The sequence below is a fragment of the Diadema antillarum genome, unplaced genomic scaffold (genome assembly GCF_040938485.1).
Source record: "Diadema antillarum isolate AM-2024a unplaced genomic scaffold, OU_Dant_1.0 seq00000526_RagTag, whole genome shotgun sequence".
NCBI classification, from domain to species: domain Eukaryota; kingdom Metazoa; phylum Echinodermata; class Echinoidea; order Diadematoida; family Diadematidae; genus Diadema; species Diadema antillarum.
Window position 1 is genome coordinate 1218027 of NW_027271478.1, and position 17095 is coordinate 1235121.

At 40.2% G+C, this 17095-nt stretch overlaps 1 protein-coding gene across 1 annotated transcript in view; it reads left to right on the forward strand.

Moving 5' to 3' along the window:
* The window catches only part of LOC139734432 (dynein axonemal heavy chain 2-like), an 80045-nt gene that overhangs the window by 56985 nt on the left and 5965 nt on the right, over positions 1 to 17095 (forward strand). The window contains exons 63-74 of the mRNA XM_071645218.1: positions 33 to 315; positions 2317 to 2461; positions 3378 to 3577; positions 4033 to 4159; positions 4799 to 4884; positions 7176 to 7178; positions 10465 to 10565; positions 11287 to 11401; positions 12606 to 12696; positions 14375 to 14500; positions 15335 to 15526; positions 16383 to 16574. Coding sequence (XP_071501319.1) covers positions 33 to 315; positions 2317 to 2461; positions 3378 to 3577; positions 4033 to 4159; positions 4799 to 4884; positions 7176 to 7178; positions 10465 to 10565; positions 11287 to 11401; positions 12606 to 12696; positions 14375 to 14500; positions 15335 to 15526; positions 16383 to 16574 — 1661 coding nt within the window. The remainder of the gene's footprint in view (positions 1 to 32; positions 316 to 2316; positions 2462 to 3377; positions 3578 to 4032; positions 4160 to 4798; positions 4885 to 7175; positions 7179 to 10464; positions 10566 to 11286; positions 11402 to 12605; positions 12697 to 14374; positions 14501 to 15334; positions 15527 to 16382; positions 16575 to 17095) is intronic.

Sequence of the window (17095 nt, forward strand, 5' to 3'; positions counted from 1 at the left end):
TTTCAAACGTTTCCATGTCGTGTGACTTGCAGGAGGGAGACTTATGATCCGTCTGGGCGACAAGGAGCTCGACTACAACCCTGACTTCAAGTTCTACATCACCACCAAGCTGAGCAACCCGCACTACACGCCCGAGATCTCCACCAAGACCAGCATCGTCAACTTCGCCGTCAAGGAGCAGGGTTTGGAGGCCCAGCTGCTGGGTATCGTGGTCCGCAAGGAGCGGCCCGAGCTGGAGGAGCAGAAGGACAACCTGGTGATGAACATCGCCGCCGGCAAGAAGAAGCTGGTGGAACTGGAGGACGAGATCTTGAGGTGAGATGATGTGCTGTTGGACTCAATGTTTCCTGCCATGTTGTTGCATAATATGAATCTGCATGAGTTGTATTTGTCAACACAATCATGTTTTATTTGGCAGGACTTTGATCCATCAGTTTTGCAATGTACCATTGGATGTTGGTAAGCAGCATTCAGAGACTCCAACTCTCCTGTTTTTGATGGGAGATCTCCCGCCGAAAGCCCATTTTTGCAAAATCTCCCATTCTCCCGTTTGACATTTGATTTCTCCCGCCCTGGCTCTGTGTCTGCCGGTGGAAAAGGGTTTCTTACTTATTGCTATCGCATGTTGAAAAAATAAGCCTTAGATAGCACCAGAGAACATCTAGAACCCTAGGAACTTCACGTTTCGCACACATCAACTTGGAGTCTCCCGTTTGCTAGGGGTTTCGGGCGGGAGAATCTCCAGATCAGGAGGTGCTTGGGGTTGGATTCTCTGAGCATTTGTAGCAGAATATAAACAAATTCAATTATGACTATGCGTTATGAGTTTGGTTGTATTTTACTTTGTACTTTGTGTCAGTGTGAATGCTTCCTATACTGTAAATTAACATTTGCTGATGTTGCATGCAAAAGTTGAGAGACCTTCACGCATTCTATCTCTGATCTTAATGTACTCCAACACATGTCTGAGAGATGTTTGTGATTGCTAAATTTTACGTCTTTCAAGTCAGTTAGCATCAATAGTTGTTTTAACATCAGAATACTTGTGGATGCCTGATAACGCTGGTTCAAATGTGCTCATTGTAGTACATTGTATTTTTTGTCCCCGCCGAACGAGTTCGAGCAGGGGACTATGAAACGGGCTCCGTACGTGTGTGTGTCCGTGTGTCCGTCCGTCCGTGTGTCCGTCCGTCCGTCCGTCCGTGTGTCCGTGTGTGCGTCCGTGTGTGATCAAAATCTTCAATTTGCTACTTCTCTGTCATTTATGAGCCAATTTTGATTCTGTTTGCTTTATATGATAGCACTACATGGGAGCTTTGAAACTTCTACACAGAATTTCAGTCGTGACCTTTGACCTTGACCTTTGACCTATATTGTACATTTTGCTACAAAATGCTACTCCTTCGCCATTTCTAACCCGATTTCGATTCCGTTTGCTTTATGTGATGGCACTAGGTGAGGGCTTCAAAACTTCTACACAGAATTTTGACCTTTGACTTCTTTGACCTTTGACCTTGATTTTTTGACCTATATTGTACATTTTGCTACAAAATGCTACTCCTTCGCCATTTCTAACCCGATTTCGATTCCGTTTGCTTTATGTGATGGCACTAGGTGAGGGCTTCAAAACTTCTACACAGAATTTTGACCTTTGACTTCTTTGACCTTTGACCTTGATTTTTGACCTATATTGTACATTTTGCTACGAAATGCTACTCCTTCGCCATTTTTAACCCGATTTCGATTCCGTTTGCTTTATATGATGGCACTAGTTGAGGGCTTCAAAACTTCTACACAGAATTTTGACCTTTGACTTCTTTGACCTTTGACCTTGATTTTTGACCTATATTGTGCATTTTGCTACAAAATGCTACTCCTGCGCCATTTCTAACCCGATTTCGATTCCGTTTGCTTTATGTGATAGCACTAGTTGAGGGCTTCAAAACTTCTACACAGAATTTTGACCTTTGTCTTCGTTGACCTTTGACCTTGATTTTTGACCTATATTGTACATTGGCTACAAAATGCTACTCCTTCGCCATTTCTAACCCAATTTCGATTCCATTTGCTTTATGTGATGGCACTAGGTGAGGGCTTCAAAACTTCTACACAGAATTTTGACCTTTGACTTCTTTGACCTTTGACCTTGATTTTTTACCTATATTGCACATTTTGTTACAAAATGCTACTTCCGGCGGGGACATATGTTACGCACCGCGTAATTTCTACTTTTCCTTGTTCAAACTAGTGATATTTGGTAATTTCACTTCATAAGCTTCCTTTTCTGGATGATTCTATCCCCTTCCGTCGATAAAGATTGCTGAACGATGCGCAGGGCTCCCTCTTGGACGACGAACAGCTGGTGAACACCCTTCAGTCATCCAAGAAGACTTCTGAGGAGGTTGGAGAGCAGCTGCAGGTCTCAGAGCAGACCGAGGCTAAGATTGATGCTGCCCGTGAGGTTAGTGTAGACAGGGGTGGTGTTGGTCTAGTGGTTTGGACTACATTGCTGGTAATCAGGATGTCCAGGATTCAAGCCCCTGCCATGGTGTCTCAGTGTCCCATACTGAGTGGACCACTACCGTACAGCCTTTAGTATCTACAAAGGAATATGTTACCTTTTAGGATGTGAATTCATAGTGAAGAATGGCCATGAGCAAGTTTATGACATTGGATGAGGAATATGCCTTCGCCATCCCCTTAGCCAAGTAGTGGTATTGAAGATGTCATTAGACTGTCCAAACTAGCAAGGCGAACAGGAAAATACAAAATGGGTAAAGTTATACTAGACGTCCAGAGGCCACATACAAGACTACCATACTGTAAAACATGATATATTCGCGGCATGAAATTTTCGCGAATTGGAGCCGACAGCCTTTTTCGTGGCATGAAATTTTCGCGAATTGCTACTGGCATTCAATGCATGTAGTGTAGACAAAAGCTTTCGCGTGCATTTTAATTTCGCGAATTTTGGCGCTCGCGAAATTCGCGAAATTGAAATGCACGCGAAAATTCCTCGTTTTACAGTATCTGACAGTACCACTTGGCTATGACTGTCATTTTACAATAGCAGCATTAGACATTTTTGCTCAGGTATATTACTCTGCTCAGTTTGCACTGATAAATGCAAGCCATCAGCGAAAACTCATTAATTGATGTGACTGAGGACGATATTTATAAAATGTAGCGTCACTGTTTCACAGACAAAGACAAGCTTAATGAAGTGCGCATTCCCTCTGAATTTTTGAATTCTTGCCTAGGTTATAACTGCATATGATGACTCCAGTATTGTAAATAAAGAAAGTGCTCCGTTCCATTAATTTAAGAGCAACATGTATATCACAAATGTGGCATTTCTTCTTCCATTTGCTTTTTAGGGCTACCGTCCCTGTGCCCAGAGGGCTTCCATTCTCTTCTTCGTGCTCAACGACATGGGCCGCATTGACCCCATGTATCAGTTTTCGCTGGATGCCTACATTGACCTCTTCAACGTGTCCATTGATAAGAGCCAGAGAAGTCCTCAGCTGGACCAGCGAATCATCAACCTCAACGAGTACCACACCTACGCTGTGTACAGGTGCGTTGTGCCAAGCCCTCCCCCTCCCTTTCCACTCACCCTTCCCCTTCCCTTTACCCCTCCCCCTTCCCCTCACCCCTCCCCTCACCCTTCCCCCTCCCCTTCCCCAAACTCCTCCCCTTTCTGTCTCCCCACCCCTCACCCTCCGCCTTCCCCTCCACCTTTTCCCCTCTGCCTTCCCCTCACCCCTCTGCCTTCCCCTCACCCCTCCCCCTTCCCCTCACCCTTCCCCTTCCCCTCACCGTCAACTCAATCCTCAACCCTCACCCCTCTCCTTCCCCTTCCCCCTTCCCCTACCTCCTCCCCTTCCTCTCACCCCTCCCCCTTCCCCTAACCCCTGCCCTTCCTCTCCCTTACCTCCCCCTCCCCTCTTTCCCCCCCCCCCCCCACTTCCACACTGCAAAAATATCAGTTTTTACTGTATTTGTTGCTTGTCTGTTTTTCTCTCATCCCAGGTTCACTTGCCGAGGTTTGTTTGAGAAGCACAAGCTTCTCTTCTCCTTCCAGATGTGTGCCAAGATCCTGGAGGCTGCAGGCAAACTCAACATGGATGAGTACAACTTCTTCCTAAGGGGAGGTGTGGTAAGTGTCCTGCCTAGCAACCCCTCATAGCAACCATCTGCATCTAGGTGGAGATGATGTCATTAAAGGTTTTCAGTGGCCAGCAGATGCCAGAGGGTCCTGTGCAAAATAATATCTAGTTCTAGTTCTATGTTCAGTACTGGAGTAACCCCCCCCCCAGAAAAAAGTAAATAAATAAACAAAATAAGATAAAATAAAGATAGATAAACAAGCTTCTCGATCTTTTGGCAGTGTGAATGCTAGCAACTGAAGCTGTGCAAAGTTTGTTTCGTGACCAGTCCACCATCTGTTTGCGGGAGGTGCCTTCGAAGCGCACAATCATTGTGATGTACAGGTCTGCATTGTTACGTCACAATCAGTAGCTGTCGGACAGCATACTCTTTCTTTTGCGCACGCACCAGAGACCCAAACTTTGAGAACTTTAAGATCGAGAAGTTTGGCTGCTAGTGAGGACAGACTACCAAAGATTGTGAGGACTAGCTTCATGATCTTAAACTTCATGATCCTTTGCCAGTGTGACCTCAGCTAATGTGTACGTCTCTGGCAATGCCAGGGTAGTAATGCTGGCATGTCCCTCACTGAGGAGACTGCTATCCTTGCTGAGATTTGTGCTGTCATTTCATTCTATCTCTTTTACAGGTTCTTGATAGAGAGGAGCAGATGGACAATCCATGTTCCCAGTGGCTGGCAGATGCATCATGGGATAACATCACTGAACTTGACAAGTGAGTCTATACCCTACATTAATCTGACAATTTTACTCCAATAACAATTTGTGTAGAATTCAATTTGTGTAGAATTGTTTTCGATGATGACTACCAAAAAGCAAAACAGAGGCAAACATATCTTTACATGGAATTCAAATTCACTGCTGTTAAAAAGCATTGGTCCAGTTTGATCTTACTGAACTCTTTAATCACAGTTGATTGATACCTTGAGAATAATTGACAAGTTGACAAGTACTAACATTCTCTAGGGTATAGTTCCTACTGATGGTCAACAGCATCTGTTTAAAATATGTTTTGTTGGAGAAGTGATTCTCATTTCATTATTTTTACTTTTCATCAAATCATGGTTCACTAATGCTCACAGAATCATTCATGAATCAGGATCACTCATGCTAAAGAGCATAGGGGTATTTAATTTGCAATCAGTTTATATACTAATACAGCAGCTCTCTGTGTATTTGTCTTGTGATATATATATTGCACAAGTATGTATTCATTTCAATTATGTATTTAGTCCATGAATCATATAAACCAAGTATATTCCCATCTTTGTTGCACAGAGCATGTCATTCTAATGATCATTTGAATGATAAGTTTCATTTTCATTGTAAGTCAATAGACATGTCCATATCCAAAACAAAAGAGCTAAGAAATATTGAAGAAATACACTAGGTGTATAAACACCAAATATATGCAAAAAATAAAGTGCTTCATGCTTTCTTATCTGTAATATGAATGATTGGACACTAGTGTATTTTAGTTGTAACAAGCAGAATTGATTTCTTAAATCCAATTATGTGTACTTTACATACTTGCACCTATTGGTGTGCAATATTTTTGTTGCTTTCTTTCTGTAATTAACTCTTTATGTGCCATTTTCGCACGTCCGACTCAGTCGACAGCGTGCCAACTTCGCATATTCTGCTCAACAAACAAAGCCGCCAAAACCGATTGATAATTCGCTTATCACTGCTAATCTCACGGCACAATGAAAGCGTTTCTCGTGCTTTTGTTCCTCTCATATACGGCTTGCATTCTATGTGGTGATTGACTATCAAGCGGTGTTCCCAACTAGATTTGCTCGTACATTCTAAGTTTCTGTCATGGTTTTATGTGCAAAAGTCATGCCTTTACAGTAATGTAGCAACTGGCCATTCAAAGGAAATACTGAAAATAGATTCGTCATACAATTTATATCGAAACAAAGCTTGGCATTCCTCTTTAACTTTGCCTACTATTATGCCCATCTTAACAGAAATTTGTAGAAGTTATATAAATTGGAAAAACAGAATTCTTTCTCAAAGCATGACTACCTTCGTGTCTCAGAATAACGTGGCACACAGGGGGTTTCCACCATGGCACATAAAGAGTTAATGGGTATCAGTTGTACTGAGATGTTTTCAAAGTGATGTATATTTGAAGGTGTTTTGCACAACTATTTAATTTATGTGCATAAATGCATTTTTGGTATTTGGCAATCACTTCTGTTTATACAATTGAAAACATTGTTTCTTTGTTTATGTCTGCTTGGCATAACATTTATATATGCATGGAAACATTTTACTTGTGATAATGGCAATGACATAATATTTCTTGCTACTTAACTACCATGTCTATCTGGCCACCAGGAGGTAAACAGTCATGAGAGATAGAGACAAATCGAAGTGAATCCATTCATTCCACCCTCACGATCATCAGCTTGCAGTTTACCATGATCATATACACAATCATCTATATATGGGGGATGGCACTGTTCATAATGTTTATGGGGCAGCAGTCTCCATGACCAACCAATGTCACAGGATACATCTGCAGGGGTGGAACATTTTCCTGGCTAGTTTTGTCAGTAATATTTCTTGCATCTGAATTCTGCATATATGAAGTCCTAAGCTCTTGTTCATAATTCTGGATATCATCATATTTTTTTTTCTAATGACAGTCTTTATAAGTTTGTCAAAGGATAGTTAGGCTGTTTATATTTTGTATCAAACATTTTTTTTTTTATTTAAGAGTAACTCAAACCGTCTCGAGATCTTTATATCTTTACAAACATAAAACTTTAAGGAGACTTCTTCTTATTTTTACAACACAATATTTGGAACTGATGTTATGAATTTACACTTCGAGGGAATGAATGGGAAATAAAAGCTCCCAAACTGCTCTTTCCAGTCTTCAACAAAAAGTATGCCAAACTGATAAGCAATAACATTTATCCTAGCTTGATGCTACTGCACAGCTCAGAAGAGCTGATCTACATTGACTCCTAAATGACAATTAAAAAAAAAGAGCAAGTAATATAAAATAGACCAATGTTTAACAATGATTAGAGGAAAACTGTGGCCTGGAAATGTTCCCTCTTTGGTATCCACATGTGACATTGTTTTCACATTTATGCCAAAGTGATTAAACCTGTAACCTCACCACCGTGCTGAATGGTTGCCATGGCTACTGTCTTCATTGGCATGCCATCCACCTGTGTGGGGATACAGGGCATTAATCAATGAGGTGGACCCACATCTTCCTTTTCCCATTTCCTGGATCCTGGATACTGTATCATCATGAACTAATGTCCATCTATCCTTCCATCTTTCCACCTCTCCATCTCTCCATCTCTCCTCAATCCATCCATCCATCCATCCATCCATCCATCTATTCATTCATTCATGTCACCGGCCATTGTATATATTTTTTGCTTCATCCATCATTTCATTCACCCACCACACAGTAAGTAAGTATTCTTGGGACTGAAGGCTCTCTGGTAAGACTGGTCACTGTCACAAGTTCTTGGTGGCAGGTCATGTTGTGATATTCCCTCGTGAAGCCTTTTGTTTCACACAAACTAGTTTTCCTGATACTCACCTGTGTCTGTGCCGTAGATATTTTTCCCCCCTTCTTGTACGGGTCACAGGTTCACCACTAGTTTGCACATTTGTTGTGTTAAATTTTTCCTTGGATTCATGTAAAGATGTTTCTGATACAGGGGAACCTCAGTATAAGGAGAACCTAAGAACGATTGCTATTTCCTTGCTACATCGGGGCCCTGTTTTATGAAGAGTTATAATTGATTATATAGTTGATTTCTATCATAAGTCTACGGCAGCCTGTGTGCTAAGGAAATTCATAATCAATTATATTTTTTGATAAAATGGGGCTCAAGTTTCTCACCTTATCAGGATACAAAAACAAAGAAACAAAAAGAGTTGGGACAAGCAAACTCAGTTTGTTATACAGAAATTGGGTTTTGCTGTATCCAACCTCTCTATAACGAGGTTCCATTGTATGTATTGACAAATAAATATATGCTCATGTAAAAAATTCAGTAAAGTTTGAATCAACTGCATCATTTGAAAAATAGGGAACTGGAGAACTAGCATACTCTGCACAAAGAGCATATTTGTGTCAACATCCATGAATTTGGACCATACTGCAGTCAGTTGACTAAAGAGAAAATAGAAATAGCCTCATTTGTTTTCATGCACAAAAGGACAAAGTCATGAAGTGTTTTAGAATCTCTCACATTATTTTCAACTATGGAATAGAAATGTGCACATATTTTTTTTTTTTTTGGGGGGGGAGCAGGAGAAGGGGTTGTCACACAGCAAAAAGTGTTCCATGTGACAATATGAAGTTGTGTATTCTGCATGGGTGAAATGTGATGTCAAATACATGTAGGTTACAACCACAGGGGTCCATGATAGGTCAGTCACATGGGCACTGTGATCATATTAGTTTCATCGGCAGTGGTTTCATACAAAGTCGAAATTACGTTGTGCTTTGTGCAGTAACAAAATTGATGCGTTTGATTTTACGGCAGATTACAAAGTACTTGTAATGGCTGAGGTATTTTTTTAAGTACATTTTCCAATCCATCCAGATGCATTGTAATTATCTGTTGTGATAAGACTGCCAATAGCAATCACTTACTTAGTGTATTGTTTTCACGGTGTAACAAGTCATTTCAAGACAAATGTAAAAATTGCAACAATACCGTGTCTATTCTAGGCATCTGTAGGATATATCAAAGAGAGTGTGGTATGATGATAATGTACTAACTGTGTGTAATTCACATCAGATTTTTATTCTTAATTTTTGGGGGTCTTTTCATCACATTTGTACCCCAATTCAGATGCTTGATGTGTATATGCACTATATTGTTGTTTTATATTCACTGCACCATAATATTGTGTTTGTATTGTTGTTTGATTGCGTTGAGACATTGTTTTAATCCCTGTTAGCTTGCATTAAGTGACAGAGAGGACCGTATTACGGGTGAAAAATCAAGTTTCACAAGTAGTTCCCCAAGAAGCAATTAGTTCAGAAGCATGCAATATTGGAAATTATTTTTATTTGGTCTGGATCAAAGTATACTTCAAGTGGAATGTGAAAAATTCACTATTTAGCCAAATTACTTTATTTTCCCTGAATTTTGTCATTTGAAAAATAAATAAGATTGAAATGCTTGCATGCACTTAAATGGATTATTTCACATATGGATTTGTTCAAAGATTTAGAATCGATGCTGTAGACGTTCATAGACAAATTACCATTCTAATGCACACAAATATACTCAAGAATTTTTAAATCATGATCACTCAGAAATAAGAGTAACTGCTACAATGTGCAGTTCTTATTACCCTGTGTGTTGATGAGTTACCTGTTGAAAAAAAAAAGAATAACACATAAGAATGTATTAACAGTTTTGTAAGATGTGTAAAATAACAGAAGAGTGGGGGCCACTGTTGTTATAGCAGGTTTTATAGGTCAAGACTTCTGAAAATATTCACTGATATGTTTGTACGTTTGTTTTCACTGGTGTAGTACATGTAGTACTAGTAAAATATGAAAATGTCAACACAAATTGTGACCTTAGAATCCCAGTAGCTAGCTGAGCACATTCCCCTCCCCACTCGATGGATTGCACCTGTATGATAGGACCACATTAAATGCATTTTCACTGTTATTGTGATGCATGCTGTTGATGAAACTTCAGAAAATGAAAATGAAATTTTCGCGAATTGGAGCCGACAGCCTTTTTCGTGGCATGAAATTTTCACGAAGTGCCACTGGCGTTCAATGCATATAGTGTAAACAAGAACTTTCGCGTGCATTTTAATTTTGCGAGTCTTGGCGCTCGCGAAATTCGCGAAATTAAAGTGCACGCGAAAATTCCTCATTTTACAGTATGCTCTCATTCACTTCAAGAACGTAATGATAATTTGAGCAACATTTGATAGGATATAGTATTGTTCATCAATGGAATTATTGGCAGTAATTTAAAGCAATATCACAGTGTTGTAGGAGTAACATTCTCAACATTGCATGGCATATTATTCATGTTTGTCTCATGTCCAATCAGTGTTGTCACAAATAGCTGGTACAAGCCTCACATAGAGAGTAAGATCAGAAGAATAAAAAGTTTTTCATATAATGATGCTACTAGAAGCCGCATCAGATCACACGCAAATTCCCCTACACATGATTTGCTCACTCTGGGCAATCATATCAATAATTCTAATACCAGTGTAGCCATATGTGAGACCAGAATTCATGATTTTCGTCTTGTCCGTTCCATTGCAGACTTGCCAACTTCCACGGCGTCGTCCAGTCCTTTGAACAGTACCCCAGAGACTGGCACGTCTGGTACACCAGCTCAGAGCCAGAGGTTGCTCCTCTCCCAGGTGTGTACCGAATCTATCCCCGGGATACTAATCAATTCATTTGTTTGATTATCCCTGCCATTTTTTTTTTAACTCAGACATTTTGTGTGTATCTGTGTATGCTTATATCATCTGTTTTATCATTTGTTTTATCTTTTTGTGTCATCATTGTTCTATCATTTGTTTTATCATTTGTTTTACTTGCCATCTAAATTTTCTGTACTTCTGAAAATTTGAAGTATTTTTTTTTTTAAGTATCTTTCTCTCATCTCAAGAGGAATATCATTTATTTCTCATGTAAATTGTAAATTTTGCAATTTTGGATTAGTTTCCTATTTTATTGATGTTTAAATTTGATGATATGTGAAGGAATAATTCTGTGTTAGAAGTTAAGGCACCAGTTAGTGACTAATGAATGTTTCCTTGTAGAGCTTGAAAGTCCGTGTAACATTTTCATGGTTGTTGATTTAGATGTGTCTCTATGACATTAGATAAGGACCAATAAATTCATAGAGTTAGTAATCTTACATAATTAGAATGGCATCTCTTGTAATGTTGGAGTGAGGAGGGGTTACCGTAGAAACAGTTCATTGCATTCCTCTCTCTCTTTTCAATAAGAACCAATAAATTTATAGAGTTAGTAGTCTTACATAATCAGAATGGCATCTCTTGTAATGTTGGAGTGAGGAGGGGTTACCATGGAGACATTTCATTTGCATCCTTCTTTCTGTACATCCCCCAGGTGAGTGGGACAATGCCTGCAATGAGCTTCAGCGGATGCTCATCGTTCGGTCCCTGAGACCGGACCGGGTCTCCTTCTGCTCCACCTCCTTCATCGTCAACAACCTCGGCTCCAAGTAAGAGGGCAGCACCTTGATAATCATGATTGTATTTGTCAGTTTTGTCTTCAAAAATATTACCAGAGGGATTAAAGGACAAGTTCACCTTTATAGACATGTGGGTTGAGTGAATGCAGCAATATCAGTAGAACACATCAGTGAGAGTTTGAGCAAAATCGGACAATCCGTTCAAAAGTTATGGATTTTTGAAGTTTATGCTCACTCAAGGCTGGATGAGAAGACTACTATAGCTTGTGATGTCACATGAGTACAACGATATAAAGAAAGAATAAAGAGAATTCAACATATTTTCACTTTTCTCGCATAACAAAAGAACACTTGACTTCTCTCATTCAGAAGGTGGGGGGAATAATATTACCCTTAACATATATCAGTAACAAGTCGAAGAAATGAGCACTTTATTCAAAAAGTTAAGTTTTGTGAAATTCTCTTTTTATTTTCTTTATGTCGTTGTAAGCATATGACATCATACACTGTAGTAGTCTTCTCATCCAGCAGTGACTGCGCAGATACTTTAAAAATTCATAACTTTTGAACGGATTGTCCGATTTCCCCCAAACTTTCACTAATGTGTTCTACTAATATTGTTGCATTCACACAATCCACATGTACACTGTATATGAAGGTGGACTTGTCCTTTAATGTGTGTGTCTGTTTGTGTTGTTGATAACGCATAGTAACAGGCAAACCCTGATAGGCCCAACTCACTGACAGTCCTTTTTTTCAAAGTTATGAAATCTTGAATTTGTGCTCTTTTTTAGAGTAGGAGTACAGGGCAGCATAGTTCAGGCAATGAAAACCACTATTATTTGGGGGTGGGGAGCGAATTTGTCTGATTTCTTTTTTTTTAATGGTTGTTACATGAAATTCCATCCATTCTCTTTTTTTTCTTTTTTTTTTCTTTTTTGGAGGGGGACAGGCTGAAGCTAAACCTCTTACAGACAGATACATTAATATGTAGCTAAGTTTTATGTTGGCCTTTTTTCCCGTATATCCAAGCTGGACATTATGTATGATCATATTTGGTATACCTGATGTATTTTCCATCGAGAAATAAGAAAATAGAATTGCAATTGAAATTGAAAATGAATTATACATGAAAATAAAAATAAAAGTGCTGTCAACATTGTCCGAATGTGTTGTCCCCATGGATTGACTACAATCCTGTGACTCACTGACTTCCCATGATCCTATTTGACAGGTTCGTCGAGCCCCCTGTGTTAGACATGAAGGCCGTACTAGACGACTCCAGCACCAGAACGCCTCTCATCTTTGTTCTGTCTCCTGGAGTGGTAAGAAACACTAGTCTCTTCTCCTCCAGCCTCCATACTTTCTTATGTGCAATGATCAATACGAAATGTCAGATGCATGGCTGTATGCCGTACTTATGGTATATATGTACAATTTGTGTATTGTAGGTGTTCATTATATTTCCCATCTTTCATTTGACACATGTTAAAGGTGTGAGAAGTACTGGTACTATGAATAATCTTGGTTTTTCTGTAGCTGTTCAGATTTTATTGATTGTTACTCATTTTCCACTTTGACTGAGAATTCTGAAGACTTTAATTCCACTAAGCTCACCAAACGTTAACTTCTCCCAAAGATTAGTCACCTGACATCACTTAAATATAAAATCTGTGTCTGTATCTGCCATTTTGACATTTAAGACAAGACATGTAATGTCAAAGGTACAGCTGTGAATTTATTCTTTTCACTTTCCTTCTCTTTTATTTGTAAAGATAATATAAAGTTTTGGTACCTCAAAAGTTTCCCTGAATTTCCTTGTCTTAGTTTGTGTTTCAGGTTAAAGTACCTTTCATATAACTAACAGTGTGAGACTTACTCGCCCCAAAGTGCTCTCATGTCTTAGTAATCATGCAATTAACTGCGACCAGCAGCCCCATACGCATAGCGTAATGGGGCTTCGCATTGTAGCATTCAGGATCGTGACAGATTTAGTATCGCGGGTAAATATCAACTGAAAATCCAAAAATTTCTTCAATTTGAAGACTTACCAATTAAGTTGAAGTATTGAAAACAGGCTTCGGGCAACGTTTGGTTCTGCCAATAGTCCCTTTCTGTTCGAATTGATGACTAAATGTGACTCGGTCGAGAGGACCTTGGGAGAGCTACATACACTGAATACTACGGCCAGCGCATGCGCACACATCACATGCACACAAATTTCAAATCCATGAACGGATAAGATGTCTGTGTGCGCAAGCGCTGGCCGTCAATTCAGTGTAGCTCTCCCAAGGTCCTCTCGACCGAGTCACATTCAGTCATCAATTCGAACAGAAAGGGACTATTGGCAAAACCAAACGTTGCCCGAAGCCTGTTTTCAATACTTCAACTTAACTGGTAAGTCTTCAAATTGAAGAAATTTTGGATTTTAAGTTGATATTTACCCGCGATACTAAATCTGTCATGATCCTGAATGCTACAATGCGAAGCCCCATTTAGCTATGCGTATGGGGCTGCTGGTCGCAGTTAGCTATGCGTATGGGGCTGCACGCTGCTGGTCGCAGTTATCATGCAATAATGGTTTCGTACAATACGTGTACTACCTTGCCGCCGTACGGCGTCACATACTAGTAAACGGCTATTGCATGATTACTAAGACATGAGAGCACTTTGGGGTGAGCAAGTCTCACAGTGTTAGTTATATGAAAGGTACTTTAACCTGAAACACAAACTAAGACAAGGAAATTCAGGGAAACTTTTGAGGTACCAAAACTTTATAATAAATCGTTAAGGGGAAGGAAGGGGATTTAGAGAAAAAGGTTTCAATTCTTTGAGGTTTCTTGTTCAGATTGCCCAAGTGATATTTTTAACCATATTTTCAGTAGTTTTTATCATAAAACAAACATTTCTGCTTTGCTGCATAACCTCACTTTCTCACTCAACAGTGTGACAGTTCTGATAGTTATTGTCAAATGTTTGGGTGTGTCTTGCGTGTACACACAGGACCCCACCAGCATGCTGCTGCAGCTGGCTGAGCAGAGCGACATGAGTCAGAGGTTCCACGCCCTCTCCCTGGGTCAGGGCCAGGCACCCATTGCCACCAGGATGATTAAAGAGGGAGTCAGAGAGGTGAGTGTACTAGTATATGTGTGTGTGTTTGTTGCCTAGCAATGATACCGGTATCGGCTCGCATCCCTCGTGCAGAGTCCATCCCGTGTGCCAGCAAGGGGCATGTCTTGTTTTCAACTGGTGGCTGTGAATACTGCTATAAGCTGTGTGAAATTATGAGGAATATTGTTTTTCCCTGTATTCATATTTAGATCTTTTCTTTATCAAGTATGTGATTCTGTACATCTCATCAGGATGCTGGAGTCATGGTACAATGTAGCTCTTTTTGTGCTCTTATTAAGGTCACACCCACCATAGATAGGATACCTATTTCAAACTTGCTCTCTCATTATTCTCCACTCAACATCTTTAAAAAATAAAAAATAAAAAGTTTTGACACCTGGAATTATTTGTTAACCCGTTGAGGACGGACTGATTTTGCTACAACACGCATATCCCATAGACATCTGCCCGAGTATACTCGGGACTCGTCCTCAACGGGTTAAGTTACTCATCAGTACTTCAGTCTTGAATATCTTTCTGTATTATCACTGACATCCACAATGACTCGTCAGGGATAAAGATGCAGTCTTGTATTTACTAGTATGATTCCCACGAGACTCTGCCAAAGCAAGTTGTTTAACAGTGAGATTGATTTAAAGGGATAGCTTAGTTGTCCAAATAAATGTGCCGCTCTGAACATTTACTTTCTATTAAAATTATGTGAAAGTTCATACTGCCTGATCAATACAAAGAGTACTTAGTGACTCTTCATCTCCTCCCCTCCTACCGTCTCCACCTCCTCATCTTTCCTTTGCCCCCCCCCCCCCCCCCCCCCCCCCCCCCCCCCCCCAGGGTAACTGGGTGTTCCTTGCCAACTGCCACCTGTCCCTGAGCTGGATGCCCCAGCTGGACAAACTGGTGGAGCAGCTGCAGATCGAGGAGCCCCACCCAGACTTCCGCCTGTGGCTCAGCAGCAGCCCCAACCCAGAGTTCCCCATCTCCATCCTCCAGGCTGGCATCAAGATGACCACGGAGCCCCCCAAGGTACGTTGCCTAGGAACACCGTGTGATGGAGGTGAACTCCTCCCAGGCTTTTGTGGGGACTGGTATGATGTGAAGTCATCAATGTAATTGTAATATGAAATGCTTTGTTAGATCCATAAAAATCATTTTAAAAAAGGCTACCAGTAGCAGCCCAGTAGCTTCAGTCAGGGCTGATTATTGCTCAGTTGATATGTAATGACTGTTTGTAGGGGATCATTTCCAACAAGCCTCTTGTGTGCTTTTCATGATCCCTCTGTTCAAAATGTATAAATTGTGCCAAGACAATTGTATTTTGATTTTTTTATGTGTTTGTGTTTTGAAAACAAAAATGAATGAATGAGTGAATGAATGAATGATTGAATAAATGAACAAATGAATGAATGAATGAGGGTGCTGATGATAATGGTGGTAATGGTGATGGATTATGTGGATTGTGATGTTGCTGCTGAGTGTGATGATAAGGAGTAGCATATTGGATTGGTGATGATGATAAGTGACAAAGACGATCATTACGGATGACAGCATGCAGTTGTGATGATAGTAATTTAACAAAAACTAAGAATAACCATGACAATGATGACTTTGAGATACAGCATTGAATGAAAGTGATGGAGATGATTATGATGGTGGTAGAATTGTATTGATTATGACAAAATTGACTAAATTGATACCTAAAATGTGTCAATGACTGCAATGACAACTCAAGTTCGATAGCCAGAGATAAAAGTGACCCATTAGATGATGATGATGATAACAATGATGTTTACGTGTTTATGTGGAACTTCTAACATTTTATCCTCTTTACTTTCACTTCTGATTTGATTTCACTTTTTTTTTTTCACTCCACCACCTGTAGGGAATGAAGGCCAACCTGAAGCGTCTGTATCATCTGGTCACGGAGCAGCAGTTCAGCCGCTGCCACAAACAGGACAAGTACAAGAAGCTTCTCTTTGCCCTCTGCTTCTTCCACTCTGTGCTCCTGGAGAGAAAGAAGTTCCGCATGCTGGGATGGAACATCATGTACGGCTTCAACGACTCCGATTTTGAGGTGATTATTGCATCTCTTTCTTCAGTCCTCAGTGCAGTACAGACCTGGACTGTGATAAAAATTGTGCTTCTATATCAGGCATTCTCTTGCCATTAGTAATTCTGGATTGTTAGTTGAATTGAAATCATATTGAGGGTTGAAACCATGGTGTAAAAAATAAATCACCTGTAAGGGTATAATTGTTTGCCGGAAGTGCAAAAACGTATGGTTCTGATTTTTCATGTTCCCCCAAGTTAGTAATAGGGGTTTCCCATGTACACAAATTGGCTTTGTAACCCCCTAGCAAACTCAAGATTTTTGCATGTGCGGACACAAAAAACCCACAAATTAGCATGATCAACAGCATGATGCTAAACCCAAGAAATCTTGCTCTTATTTTTGAATTGTGCGCTAATTTGCCCTGCAGTGACGGTGTCAAGGGTCGAGTACGATTGAACGGTTGCAGAAAAAAAGACTCGAATTTCGGAGCGCTCTCGCTAACTGGCTGTTTTGTACGTGTGAATGCGGCTAGTATCCCATGA